Genomic DNA, 15,337 nt, shown 5'->3' on the forward strand with positions numbered 1-15,337 from the left:
CAAATATGGACGAGATCGTCCATATTGACCTGCATGCACAGCCGATGGGACACCAGCGATGAACGAGCGCGGGACCACGCATCGTTCATTGCTGGTGACTCCACACTCAAAGATATGAACGGTATCTCGTTCAGTAATGAACGAGATCGTTCATATCTTTGGGGTTTGTCGGCCAGTGTGTAGGGCCTATAAGAGTGCCGCTGACACTACCAAGTTCTCTATCTATATAATTTATTATAAGCGGCACTCTTAGGACTTCTTATCCAAGACAGGTCATCATCCTGTGGTTTTATTATAAGAAGTCCTAAGAGTGCCGCCACTTCGTATGTATATTGGCTGCAAGTGACATTGCTTTAAGAAGGCACAGGGCAACAGTCTCAATTTACCCTGGGAGTGCTGAATATATTTATATATATTTTCTCTTATTCTGCTTGTTGTTTAATTTTGAATAGTTTGTGCATATGCAAATCTTTCTAATTTCTAACTTGTTTCTTTTCTCTTCTTCTCCGCCCCTCCCTCTAAATGCTGCATGCTTGTGTTTCTAGTTCCCCAAGACTCAAACGTTTTGGAGAAAAAGGTAAAGTTTGTTTATTGCTGTACTTTACAAGGTCCTGAACACACATACTAAGGAGGTATCCAATTAGTTGCAAAAACATGGTTTCACAAGAAAAATGGCTTTTTAATACAATTGCAAAAACTGTGTATCCAAATAGTTGCAAAAAGTCTTCATAAGTTTTATAGCAAATTTCATTTCCCCATCTCTGAGCAGGTGATAATTAATTCAAAATCCCAATTTTAAGTTAAAATTGTGGGGATTTGATTCAGAATCTCCAGGACACCTCCCTGAATGACTAATTAGACACTTTGAAAGTTTTAATAGGCCAAAAATCACTGGTCATTTCAGGGGTCAAAAAATGCAAAATTATGGATATTGGGGTATGGGACAGGTATATTGGGGTGCTTTATAAGTGGGAAACCGTGACTTTAAATCTGCAGCTGCGAGTAATTGGTCAGATTCCACTTCTTCTTTTTTTTTTTTTTAAGTCCCTAAAATGACCCAGCTATATATTTATACCCATTTTTATGTACTCCAAATTTAGAGAGCACTTTATTTGCTGGGAAAAAAAGCATTCTATAATTTTTTTTTTTCACATAAAAAAAAATATGCAAATAACCGTTCTTTGACCCAATTTAATTACGCAATTTTTTCCCCCTTCATTTTTGGTGGTACAGGCAGATTGCCTTGTTTTCTCCTATACTTGTCTCTGGTTTTGCTGGCTACCATTATCATGCGAATCCAGTTTTCATGATTTTGGAAAAGGAAAGGTGCGGAAACAGGACAGCGCAGTCTACAAAAAGCGCTTTTTTGAGCCGATAGATGCAATAACTTCCAGCGATTTCCGCTAACTGAATACCCCCCTAAGCTGGAAAATCCAACTTTAAAATATTTGCCCTTTTTAATTTATTTATTTTGATGATAAAGGTCATTCATGAACTGTAAAAGTTCTCTCCCAAAGCATCGACTGTGCTCTGAATGCCACTTCTCTCTTTAGCACAGAGCTTACCAAACTCTAACATTACAGTCCAAATTTTAAGGATATCCATGCTTGGGCACAGATGAATAAATCAAATTGACTGAGGTACTAAAGTCTGTGGTGCTCAAGTATGGATTTCCTGAAAACCTGGACTATAATGGCGATGTTTAAGAACTTCTGCCTTATAGGCCCTACACACTGGGAGGTATCAGGCAAAGATATGAACGATGTCGTTGATTAATGAACGAGATACCGTTCATATCTTTGAGTGTGGAGGCACCAGCGATGAACGATGCGCGGCCCCACACTCGTTCATCGCTGGTGCCCCGTCGCTTCTGCATGCAGGCCAATATGGATGATCTCGTCCATATTTGCCTGCCCTTCTATGGAGCCGGGTGACGGGGGGAGTGAAGAAACTTCACTCCCCACCGCCGTGTCGGCCGTATCCGCCGTCGGACAGCTCGGCGGCGGATCGACAAATGTTTAGGGCCCTATAGTGTATGGGAAACGATTGTTGCTTCCTCTGTTCCTGGCTTTCCCAGTGTGACAGATGAGCAGCAATCAGCAGCTTCATGTGTAAGAAGCTTCTCCATGTCAGTGGGTAAAATTGGGTCTCCTCATGTCAGTGCTCATTCTGAGTTGGGAACAGCGGCTGCTTCTGCTTGCGTTTTTAGGTGGTCTGCTGGGTGGGGGGGGGGGAGAGGTAGAGACAGCCCCCAGCCCAGGTTCCAGCACCTGCGCGCCGGAACCGGCACAGACACCATGGTGCGACTGCTCAAATCCCAGCTTCTGTGGACTGCATCGGCTGCAGCCCATAGGAGATGGATCGGCTTGGGCTTCGCCAAAGGCAGGGAGTGGCTTCCTACAGAAAGCCAGCTCTCTGCTAATGGCAGCCTGGTCTGGCAGTCCCGGAGTGGAATTACCTCCCAATGGGACTGCCTTGTGTGTCTGCGACTGACAGGTAGGACTTCCAAAAGGAAGTCACTGCCTGTCAGTGAAGCACCTTGGAAAAACAATGCCATATTGCAGGTGGGGAAGACTTAAAATGTGCAGAAGGATGTATCCAAATTGAAATCTAAATGGCAGTGTAAAAATAAAGCTGTCCAGTCTTGTGGGCTACATACAAATGTGTACAGCACTGACCTCATTGTTACATTTTGGTAATGACTGTTGCATTTGCCCATATTTCTGTCCTAGATCACGGAGTGGCTGGGTAAGGCCGTGTACACAGCTCTGGACTGGGGTCTCGGCAGTAAAATAGAGCGTGTGCTAAGTGACTCACTGAACAACCTACTTCTCTGCATGCTGGGGCTAAGCCCTGCCAACAGCGACTACACCACTGGCAGTTGGTGCACATTCATGCTGAATGACATTATTAAGGTACCTCCTTATACATCCAACCAAAGGTGTTCTTGTGGACGTTAGAAACCTTCACACATATAGAACAGTTTTCACACATTTCCGGATGAGCCTTCTGGTGCTATATACTGTAACTGGGACTATATTGTATCCAGTCTCCTGTATAGGCCTCTAGCAAAGAAGTTTTTTTTTTTTTTTGTTTTTTTTTACTGCCGTATCTGTAATATTTCCTTTGCCACCAAAATGGCCTCCTGAGTGTGGTCCTGTGCGAGTGCAGTTGTTTTGTGTCAAAAAGATTTTGTATCTAATACAATGTTATTACAAAGGTGCAATTGTATTTATGCCCATTGAAATAAATATACAAGTTTAGGTTGGACATCATTCTTTCTAGCAATGGGATGCCACATTAAGCTGCTCCCCAGACTCCCGGAAACCCTTAAATCTGGACAGTGGTTATTTTCCCACCTACCTTATACTGCTGCTTCCATCTCCCTTCCTCTATTGTTACAGCTGTTAAAGGACATAGGGGTATTTATCAAAACCAGGAGAGAGATAAAATTGTGTGCGATAAAAGCCCAGATTTCAAATGGTCAACTGTCATTTGCTCCCATCCATTACCAGATTTTCATTCCAACCAGCCAGACTGGAAGAGAAATCTGTAGGTGTATGGCCAGCATAAGTCTTGGAGAGTGATAAATTGCACTGTGATTAAGTACTAGCCAATCAGCTCCTTTCTGCTGTGTTTGAAAAGTGACAGTTAGGAGCTGATTGGTACTTTATCACTGTGCAATTCTTTTACTCTCCAAGGCTTGATAAATCTTGACAAAAGTACCCGGCACAGCCTGTAATATGCAAGGTAGACGCTGATTGACTAGTACTTTATCTCACAGTTATATCTCTCCAAGCTTTGACAAATATCCCCCCAAATAATATGGAAAAAAATTCTGTTTTCTAGCAATGTGTTGAAAGAATGTTCGTTCCTTCTGAAGCATCTGCTCACTACAGAGCTGTCTGCCGCATCCAGTTTGAACAACACAAGGATATTTGCAAACTCTTGCAAACCATAGAGCTATCGAAGCAGGTAAAACCCACTCTACCATGTTACATGATTTCAGTTTTTCATACACGTGTGTGTGTGTGTGTGTGTGTGTTTGTGTGTGTTCTATAGGCGACTCTGGTGCTGGGTTCTTGTATCACTTAGCTGCCTTGTAACTTGTTGCTTGTAACTGTGGGGGTGATTCAGACCTGATCGTAGCTGTGTGAAAAAATGCACATCTACGATAATTTTCTCTGACATGCGGGGGGAGCTTACTTGCTGATTAGCACCATGCCTATTTTTGGCCGCAGTGTGTGAGAGTGACATCACATGGCAGCCGCTGGCCGCCCTGCAAACGGTCCGGACAAGCCTGCGCCCGGGCCTGTCAATCGGGCAGAGGCAAACACACAAGTGAGATGCCTTGGCATCTCACTGTGTGTGCACGTGCTGCTGCTCACACCTCACTGGGCTTCAGCCTGCGACCGCTGCAATGTCCAGGTCTGACTTAGGCCCCATGTCTGACTCTGCCAATGGAAATTAGATATGTATCCTTTTTTCTTTCTTTCTCTGACGTCCTAGTGGATGCTGGGAACTCCGTAAGGACCATGGGGAATAGCGGCTCCGCAGGAGACTGGGCACAAAAGTAAAGCTTTAGGACTACCTGGTGTGCACTGGCTCCTCCCCCTATGACCCTCCTCCAAGCCTCAGTTAGATTTTTGTGCCCGGCCGAGAAGGGTGCACACTAGGGGCTCTCCTGAGCTTCTTAGTGAAAGTTTAGTTTTAGGTTTTTTATTTTCTGTGAGACCTGCTGGCAACAGGCTCACTGCATCGAGGGACTAAGGGGAGAAGAAGCGAACTCACCTGCGTGCAGAGTGGATTGGGCTTCTTGGGCTACTGGACACCATTAGCTCCAGAGGGACCGAACACAGGCCCAGCCTCGGAGCTCGGTCCCAGAGCCGCGCCGCCGGCCCCCTTACAGAGCCAGAAGCAAGAAGAGGTCCGGAAAATCGGCGGCAGAAGACATCCTGTCTTCAACAAGGTAGCGCACAGCACTGCAGCTGTGCGCCATTGCTCTCAGCACACTTCACACTTCGGTCACTGAGGGTGCAGGGCGCTAGGGGGGGGCGCCCTGAGCAGCAATAAAAACACCTTGGCTGGCGAAAATACATCACATATAGCCCCCAGGGCTATATGGATGAATTTTAACCCCTGCCAGATTCCACAGAAAAACGGGAGAAAAGGCCACCGAGAAGGGGGCGGAGCCTATCTCCTCAGCACACTGGCGCCATTTTCTCTCACAGCTCCGTTGGAGGGAAGCTCCCTGGCTCTCCCCTGCAGTTACTACACTACAGAAAGGGGTTAAAAAAGAGAGGGGGGCACTAATTAGGCGCAGTATAACAATACAGCAGCTATAAGGGGAAAAACACTTATATAAGGTTATCCCTGTATGTATATATATAGCGCTCTGGTGTGTGCTGGCATACTCTCCCTCTGTCTCCCCAAAGGGCTAGTGGGGTCCTGTCCTCTATCGGAGCATTCCCTGTGTGTGTGCTGTGTGTCGGTACGTTGTGTTGACATGTATGAGGAGGAAAATGAGGTGGAGGCGGAGCAATTGCCTGTAACAGAGATGTCACCCCCTAGGGAGTCGACACCTGAGTGGATGAGTTTATGGAAGGAATTATGTGACCGTGTCAGCTCTTTACAAAAGATTGATGACATGAGACAGCCGGCGACTCAGCCTGTGCCTGTCCAGGTGTCTCAAAAGCCATCTGGGGCTCTAAAACGCCCGTTACCGCAGATGGCAGATACGGACGCCGACACGGATACTGACTCCAGTGTCGACGATTAAGAGACGAATGTGACTTCCAGTAGGGCCACACGTTACATGATTGAGGCTATGGAAAATGTTTTTACACATTTCTGATAATACCAGTACCACTAAAAAGGGTATTAGGTTGGGTGAGAAAAAACTGCCTGTAGTTTTTCCTGCATCTGAGGAATTAAATGAAGTGTGTGATGATGCGTGGGTTTCCCCCGATAAAAACTGTTAATTCCTAAAAAGTTATTAGCATCATACCCCTTCCCGCCAGAGGATAGGGCACGTTGGGAAACATCCCTTAGGGTGAATAAAGCGCTCACACGCTTGTCTAAACAGGTGGCACTACCGTCCCCGGATACGGCCGCCCTTAAGGAACCTGCTGACAGAAAGCAGTAAAATATCCTAAAATGTATATACACTCACACGGGTGTGATACTGCGACCAGCAATCGCCTCAGCCTGGATGTGCAGTGCTGGGGTGGCTTGGTCGGATTCCCTGACTGACAATATTGATACCCTAGATAGGGACAGTATATTACTAACTATAGAGCATTTAAAAGATGCATTTCTATATATGCGTGATGCACAGAGGGATATTTGCCGACTGGCATCAAGAGTAAGTGCGCTGTCCATTTCTGCCAGAAGAGGGTTATGGACAAGACAGTGGTCAGGTGATGATGATTCCAAAAGGCATATGGAAGTATCGCCTTATAAAAGGGAGGAGTTATTTGGGGTAGGTCTAACAGACCTGGTGGCCACTGGAAAATCCACATTTTTACCCCAGGTAGCTTCTCAACCTAAGAAGACGCCGTATTATCAGGCGCAGTCCTTTCGGCCCCATAAGGGCAAGCGGGCAAAAGGCGCCTCATTTCTGCCCCGTGGCAGAGGGAGAGGAAAAAGGCTGCAGCAAACAGCCAATTCCCAGGAACAAAAGCCCTCTCCCGCCTCCGCAAAGTCCTCAGCATGACGCTGGGGCTTTACAAGCGGTCTCAGGCACGGTGGGGGCCCGTCTCAAGAAATTCGAGACGTCTCCCCCTCGCCGTTTCATAAAGTCTGCTTTACCGACGTCTCCCTCAGACAGGGAGACAGTATTGCAAGCCATTCACAGGCTGTATTCCCAGCAGGTGATAATCAAGGTACCCCTCCTGCAACAGGGAAAGGGGTACTGTTCCACACTATTTGTGGTACCGAAGCCGGACGGCTCGGTGAGACCATTTTTAAATCTAAAATCCTTGAACACTTACATACAAAGGTTCAAATTCAAGATGGAGTCACTCAGAGCAGTGATTGCAAACCTGGAAGAAGGGGACTATATGGTCTCTCTGGACATCAAAGATGCTTACCTACATGTCCCAATTTACCCTTCTCCAAGGGTACCTCAGGTTTGTGGTACAGAACTGTCACTATCAGTTTCAGACGCTGCCGATTGGATTGTCCACGGCACCCCGGGTCTTTACCAAGGTAATGGCCGAAATGATGATACTCCTTCGAAAGAAGGGAGTTTTAGTTATCCCTTACTTGGACGATCTCCTGATAAGGGCAAGATCCAGGAAACAGTTGGAAGTCGGGGTAGCACTATCTCAGATAGTGCTGCGGCAGCACGGTTGGATTCTCAATATTCCAAAATCGCAGCTGATCCCGACGACACGCCTTCTATTCCTAGGGATGATCCTGGACACAGTCCAGAAAAAGGTGTTTTCTCCCGGAGGAGAAAGCCAGGGAGCTATCCGAACTAGTCAGAAACCTCCTAAAACCAGGCCAAGTGTCAGTGCATCAGTGCACAAGGGTCCTGGGAAAAATGGTGGCTTCCTACGAAGCAATTCCATTCGGCAGATTCCACGCAAGAACTTTCCAGTGGGACCTGCTGGACAAATGGTCCGGATCGCATCTTCAGATGCATCAGCGGATAACCCTGTCACCAAAGACAAGGGTGTCTCTCCTGTGGTGGTTGCAGAGTGCTCATCTTCTAGAGGGCCGCAGATTCGGCATTCAGGACTGGGTCCTGGTGACCACGGATGCCAGCCTGAGAGGCTGGGGAGCAGTCACACAGGAAGGAAAAAAATAAAAAATAAATTTTTTCCAGGGCTTGTGGTCAAGCCTGGAGACATCACTTCACATAAATATTTTGGAGCGAAGGGCCATTTACAATGCCCTAAGCCAAGCAAGACCTCTGCTTCAAGGTCAGCCGGTGCTGATCCAGTCGGACAATATCACGGCAGTCGCCCACGTAAACAGACAGGGCGGCACAAGAAGCAGGAGGGCAATGGCAGAAGCTGCAAGGATTTTTCGCTGGGCGGAAAATCATGTGATAGCACTGTCAGCAGTGTTCATTCCGGGAGTGGACAACTGGGAAGCAGACTTCCTCAGCAGGCACGACCTCCACCCGGGAGAGTGGGGACTTCACCCAGAAGTCTTCCACATGATTGTAAACCATTGGGAAAAACCAAAGGTGGACATGATGGCGTCCCGCCTAAACAAAAAATTGGACAGGTATTGCGCCAGGTCAAGGGACCCTCAGGCAATAGCTGTGGACGCTCTGGTAACACCGTGGGTGTACCAGTCAGTGAGTGTGTTCCCTCCTCTTCCTCTCATACCAAAAGTACTGAGAATTATAAGACGGAGGGGAGTAAGAACTATACTCGTGGCTCCGGATTGGCCAAGAAGGACTTGGTACCCGGAACTTCAAGAGATGCTCACGGAGGACCCGTGGCCTCTACCTCTAAGAAGGGACCTGCTCCTGCAAGGACCCTGTCTATTCCAAGACTTTACCGCGGCTGCGTTTGACGGCAGGGCGGTTGAACGCCGGATCCTGAAGGAAAAAGGCATTCCGGATGAAGTCATCCCTACCCTGGTCAAGCCAGGAAGGATGTAACCGCAAAGCATTATCACCGCATTTGGCGAAAATATGTTGCGTGGTGCGAGGCCAGTAAGGCCCCGATGGAGGAATTTCAACTAGGTCGATTCCTGCATTTCCTGTAAACAGGAGTGTCTATGGGCCTAAAATTGGGGTCCATTAAGGTTCAAATTTCGGCCCTGTCAATTTTTTTTCAGAAAGAACTAGCTTCACTACCTGAAGTTCAGACGTCTGTAAAAGGGGTACTGCATATACAGCCTCCTTTTGTGCCTTCAGTGGCACTTTGGGATCTCAATGTAGTTTTGGGGTTCCTAAAGTCACATTGGTTTGAACCACTTGAATCTGTGGAGTTAAAATATCTCACATGGAAAGTGGTCATGTTGTTGGCCCTGGCCTCGGCCAGGCACGTGTCAGAATTGGGGGCTTTATCCTGTAAAAGCCCTTATCTGATCTTCCATTCAGACAGGGCGGAATTGAGGACTCGTCCTCATTTTCTCCCTAAGGTGGTTTCAGTGTTTCATCTGAACCAACCTATTGTGGTACCTACGGCTACTAGTGACTTGGAGGACTCCAAGTTGTTGGACGTAGTCAGGGCCTTGAAGGTATATGTTTCCAGGACGGCTGGAGTCAGGAAATCTGACTCGCTGTTATCCTGTATGCACCCAACAAGCTGGGTGCTCCTGCTTCTAAGCAGACTGTTGCTCGTTGGATTTGTAGTACAATTAAGCTTGCACATTCTGTGGCAGGCCTGCCACAGCCAAAATCTGTAAAAGCCCATTCCACAGGGAAGGTGGGCTCATCTTGGGCGGCTGCCCGAGGGGTCTCGGCGTTACAACTTTGCCGAGCAGCTACTTGGTCAGGGGCAAACACGTTTGCTAAATTCTACAAATTTGATACCCTGGCTGAGGAGGACCTGGAGTTCTCTCATTCGGTGCTGCAGAGTCATCCGCACTCTCCCGCCCGTTTGGGAGCTTTGGTATAATCCCCATGGTCCTTACGGAGTTCCCAGCATCCACTAGGACGTCAGAGAAAATAAGAATTTACTTACCGATAATTCTATTTCTCGTAGTCCGTAGTGGATGCTGGGCGCCCATCCCAAGTGCGGATTGTCTGCAATACTTGTACATAGTTATTGTTACAAAAATCGGGTTATTATTGTTGTGAGCCATCTTTTCAGAGGCTCCTCTGTTATCATGCTGTTAACTGGGTTCAGATCACAGGTTGTACGGTGTGGCTGGTATGAGTCTTACCCGGGATTCAAAATCCTTCCTTATTGTGTACGCTCGTCCGGGCACAGTATCCTAACTGAGGCTTGGAGGAGGGTCATAGGGGGAGGAGCCAGTGCACACCAGGTAGTCCTAAAGCTTTACTTTTGTGCCCAGTCTCCTGCGGAGCCGCTATTCCCCATGGTCCTTACGGAGTTCCCAGCATCCACTACGGACTACGAGAAATAGAATTATCGGTAAGTAAATTCTTATTTTATTTTATTTTCTCCCTCCCTACCCTCCAACAACCTTACCTCCATCTCCAGAAAACATAAATATAACATTTTACAGCTTTTATGAGATTATGTTTATTAAATATCCCACTAACACTGGTGCTGAGGGGGTAAGTGGGTACTAATTGTTCAAGCTTGCTGGAGGGACCCTGTAATTTTACAGGCTGTTAGAAAAATGACAGACGCTGATTGGTTGGAATTCCTGAGGAGATAATTTTGTTTATTTTTATGCTGGTCACTGTGGATTCATCATGCACATAGCGTGGTAACTTGGTGCAGACCACATCAAAAATAATGGAGACTGGTCTGCAGAGTTATGGTGCCCACTCACTGTGCAATTCTCGCATGCTATTTGATAGCATCTCATCTATAGCACCGTGTGTATTGTCCCTTGCGATGCTCTCGTTTAGTCCATATCTCAAGGCAAAATAGTATGTGCAGGCAGGGATTTTTGTACTACAGCACGCATAGTACATTGTAGTGTATTCAAAATCGGATGTAGTTCAAATAGCATACCCCACTTAGTACAAATCACATAGCACAGATTGTATAGGCTCAAATTGCACCTAGCACAAATAACCCCATGTGTGGGCACCATTAGACGTTTGTTAGATTGCCCGATAAATAATAAAAATAATAGCGCTCTTTCTCCAATAGGACTCAAGGTACTTAACAGACTTTACATAATACATTACTGAAACAATGAAGAACCAAAAACCTTTTCATAAAATACATAGAGTATGGATATATTAAAGGGACAGCTATGGATATGCTTGAGTAAACAAAGGCTTGATTTAATTTTCGAAGGATTCTATAGTGGGGGCCTCTCGAACTGTATAGGGAAGCGAGTTCCATAGAGTTGGCGCCACATGGATAAAAGCTCGACCCCGCCCCCCAAGATGAATACCTTTTAGCATACCTTAATAGGGCATGCTGGGATGGTTAGTTTCACAGCAGTTGGAGGGCCACATGTTCTAGTTACTGCTAATAGTCCTTCATCTACAGATCGCGGTAATCGAGTGGGGCAGTATAGAATCAGAAGCTGCTTCAGGTACCTTGGGGCCTGGTCATGTAGTGCTTTGAAAGTAAGCAAGCCAGTCTTGAATATGATTCGCCATTTTACTGGCAGCCAGTGAAGGGAGTAGAGGATGGGTGTTATGTGGCTGGAATGGGACTGGTTGGTTAACAGCCAGACAGCTGTGTTTTGTACCAGCTGTAAGCAGTGCAGTTCTTCTCATGGGATACTAAAGTAATGGGCATTGCAGTAGTCTAATCGAGATGATACAAATGCATGTATGACTTTTGGCAGATCTTCAGAGGGAATTAAATGCTTGGTCCTGGCTATGTTCCTCAGATGAAATAATGAAGATTTTATTGTGGCTGATATCTAATGTTTAGGTGTCAAGCCACCATCCAGGACAATGTCAAGATTCCGCACATGATCAGTCCAGTTGGTTGGCTATGCTGCAGTCTTGTCCTTTGATGTTGTGGTCTTATCATAAGGACCTTTGTTTTATCCGGATTCAGCCGTAGCAAAGTGCCACTCATCCACTCCTGGAGCTTAGCTAGACAGCCATTTAAGGTGGGTATGGGTCACTGGGTTGACTCAACTTAGGTCGACAGTCATTAGGTCGACCACTGAAGGTTGACATGGGCATTTAGTCGACATGCACTAGGTCGACAGGTGAAAAAGTCAACATGAGTTTTTGGACTTTTTTTGGTGTAGCTTTCTTCGTAAAGTGACAGGGAACCCCAATTAGTGCACGTGTCCCCTCGCATGGCTCGTTTCACTCGCCATGCTTCGGACAAGGTGCCTCGCTTCGCTCGGCACAGGTTACCATTCCAATCATAGTCCATGTGGATCGTCAAGTATGGAAAAATCAAAACAATTAAAAAAGCGTGAAACTCATGTCGACCTAATGCACGTCGACCTAATGACTGTATCCTATTTAAGGTTGTTATTGGGTTCTCAGTACCCAGAGCAAAGGACAGGTACAGTTGTGTATTGTCCGCATAGCCGTGGTAGACAAGGCCATGTCAACTGATTATTTCACCCAGTGATAGCATGTATACTGTAAATAGCATGGGGGATGTTATAGAACCTTGTAGGACATCACATGGCAGTGGCACTGGTGATGAGTATACTCCGGTTGAAAGTCTGTGACCTGCCAGTGAGAAATTATTTAAACCAGCTAAGGACTGTGCTGTCCAGTATACAGAAATTTTTCAGGCATTCAATCAGAATCCCGTGGTCCACAGTATCAAATACTGCAGAAAGATCTGGATTAAGATGGAACTATCACCTGTCTCTTGCCATCAGAAGATCATTTAACACACACGCCAGAGCTGTTTTAGTGTTGTCTTCTCAATTATCTTTCCTTTAAAAGGAAGTTTTGATACTGGTCTGTAGTTGGTCATGCAGTTGGGATCTAAATTAGTTTTTTTTTTTCTTTTTCTTTTTTTTTTAAGAGGTTTAACAATTGCTGCCTTTAAGGGTTCAGGAAAAACTCCAGTCTGCAAAAAGCACTGAACTTTTTTAGCAAGTACAGGGCCAATTCTGTCCATACATCCTATTAGGAGCTGGGTTGAGGCCGGGTCCAGAACACGGGTAGTGGGATGCAACATTCGGGCAATTTTAGCAGTATCTTTTACCTCCATTGGGTCAAAGCTGGTCGAGGGTAACAGGTAGCTTATAGTGGCAGACTTGGTAGATTAGCCCTCCTTTTGAGGTCACTGGAGATTCCAGATGGTGGATACTTTTATCTGCAAAGAAGTTTGATAATTCATTGCATCTTGCCTTGGAGTGGGTTTCATCAGGATGCAGGCATGCGGACTTTCAAAGCATCCCCACTGTACGGAAAAGCTGAGCTGGCCTTTTGTTTGCTGCTGTGATCTCATGCGACGGGAACTGTGGTTTTCTTCCGAGTAATTGTGAACTGATATTCTTAAGAATGCTTTTTTTTAGTTTTTTCTTATCCTGTACCAGGTTACGAAGAAAAAAGAAGAAACAGGTATCAGTTTGTAGGGTGCACTCTCTCCCATAACCACCAATTATTATTAATAAGTCTGGTGCGGGACTCTTTTTCATACAACTTGCCTGTACCAGGTTAGACTTCCTCGATCGTCCTTCAAGTCTACTCCCCCTTTTCTTGAGCTAATTTACACTGTTAAACCAAGAAGCTTGATGGTGTGGTTTGCATGGTCATAAACGCACATGGAGCCTAATTCAGATCCAATAGCAGCAGCGAATTTGTTAGCTAATGGACAAAACCATGTGCACTGCAGGCGGGGGGCAGATATAACTTGTGCAGAGTTAGATTTGGTTGTGGTGTGTTCAAACTGAAATCTAAATTGCAGTGTAAAAATAAAGCAGCCAGTATTTACCCTGCACAGAAATAATATAACCCACCCAAATCTAACTCTCTCTGCAAATGTTATACCTGCCCCACCTGCAGTGCAAATGGTTTTGCCCATTAGCTAATAAATTTGCTGCTGCGATCAGATCTGAATTACCCCCAAGGTCTATAATATCCATTGCAACTTTTGCATCCCTATTATAGTATTGGACTAGGCAACAGGGATCTTCAGAGATCCAGATTTGCTGCAAGAGCTTGGGGAGTCATGCCCTTCCTTGGATGATACCTGGTTGATTCCGTGGGTAAAGATTTTAGGATTTGCAACTTTGAACCAAATTGAGTGGTGGTCTGAACAAGTGACTGGGTTTATTTTTAGGTCTGATACTTCTAGCCCAATCTGAAAGACAAGATCAAGAGTGTGACCACTCCTATGTGTGGCAGACGGAATGACTTGTGTGAAGCCCAGACTATTCATTGTGCACAGGAGGTCTTGACCAAGACGTGAGAGCTCATAATCAACTCATGCATTTGAAATCCCCAAGTATGAGCAATCTTTGCTGCCCCAGAACTAGATTAAAGATGCCTAAACCACAGTAATGTTTCTCTATTGTATGCTACATAAATAGACCAATATAGACTACAGACTGTTGTCTTGGTGTACACAATAACTGGAATGTTTTTTTAACCTGGAGAAATTTTATGAATTGGCGGTACGGAGCAACAAAACCCCACACTATGTGCACCTTTGGCGCTTTCCATACATTAAAATGAGCTTTACAGGGAAGGGGGCAATGACTACTACACTGTTGCAGTTGGAACTTTTAGCCCAAATGTAGAATTTTGCATTTTATCATTTCTCTAACGTCCTAAGTGGATGCTGGGGACTCCGTAAGGACCATGGGGATTAGCGGCTCCGCAGGAGACTGGGCACAACTATAAAGAAAGCTTTTAGACTACTGGTGTGCACTGGCTCCTCCCACTAAGACCCTCCTCCAGACCTCAGTTAGATTCTTGTGCCCGGCTGAGCTGGATGCACACTAGGGGCTCTCCTGAGCACCTAGAAAGAAAGTATATTTAGGTTTTTTATTTTCAGTGAGATCTGCTGGCAACAGACTCACTGCAGCGAGGGACTAAGGGGAGAAGAAGCGAACCTACCTAACAGGTGGTAGTTTGGGCTTCTTAGGCTACTGGACACCATTAGCTCCAGAGGGATCGACCGCAGGACCCGACCTTGGTGTTCGTTCCCGGAGCCGCGCCGCCGTCCCCCTTACAGAGCCAGAAGCACGAAGCAGGTCCGGAAAATCGGCGGCAGAAGACTTCGGTCTTCACCAAGGTAGCGCACAGCACTGCAGCTGTGCGCCATTGCTCCTCATGTACACCTCACACTTCGGTCACTATATATATATATATATATATATATATATATATATATATATATATATATATATATATATATATATATATATATATATATATATATAGCTATCCAGAAAAAACAGCGGCACTCGAGGATTTAGTGAGAGATACAAACTGTATTCAAAAAAAGTTACAAGAAGCCGACGTTTCGGGGCTTACATGCCCCTTTGTCAAGGTGTATTATACACCTTGACAAAGGGGCATGTAAGCCCCGAAACGTCGGCTTCTTGTAACTTTTTTTGAATACAGTTTGTATCTCTCACTAAATCCTCGAGTGCCGCTGTTTTTTCTGGATAGCTACATCTACACCACAGAAGGCACCGGGGTACCTTCACGCCAGTCAGGAGAGTGCCAGTCCCATTTGGGATAAATATATATATATATATATATATATATATATATATAGTCCTAGAGGCTATATAGATGTAAAATTACCCCTGCCAGTATTACAGAAAAAGCGGGAGA

At 45.7% G+C, this 15,337-nt stretch overlaps 1 protein-coding gene across 2 annotated transcripts in view; it reads left to right on the plus strand.

Moving 5' to 3' along the window:
- The window catches only part of LOC135055239 (protein spire homolog 1-like), a 123,622-nt gene that overhangs the window by 1,240 nt on the left and 107,045 nt on the right, over window positions 1-15,337 (plus strand). For both annotated transcript variants that reach the window (XM_063959047.1, XM_063959048.1), the window contains exons 2-4: window positions 546-577; window positions 2,733-2,915; window positions 3,850-3,975. In XM_063959047.1, coding sequence (XP_063815117.1) covers window positions 546-577; window positions 2,733-2,915; window positions 3,850-3,975 — 341 coding nt within the window. The remainder of the gene's footprint in view (window positions 1-545; window positions 578-2,732; window positions 2,916-3,849; window positions 3,976-15,337) is intronic.

This window comes from Pseudophryne corroboree, chromosome 3, assembly GCF_028390025.1.
Source record: "Pseudophryne corroboree isolate aPseCor3 chromosome 3, aPseCor3.hap2, whole genome shotgun sequence".
Classification (NCBI taxonomy): Eukaryota; Metazoa; Chordata; class Amphibia; order Anura; family Myobatrachidae; genus Pseudophryne; species Pseudophryne corroboree.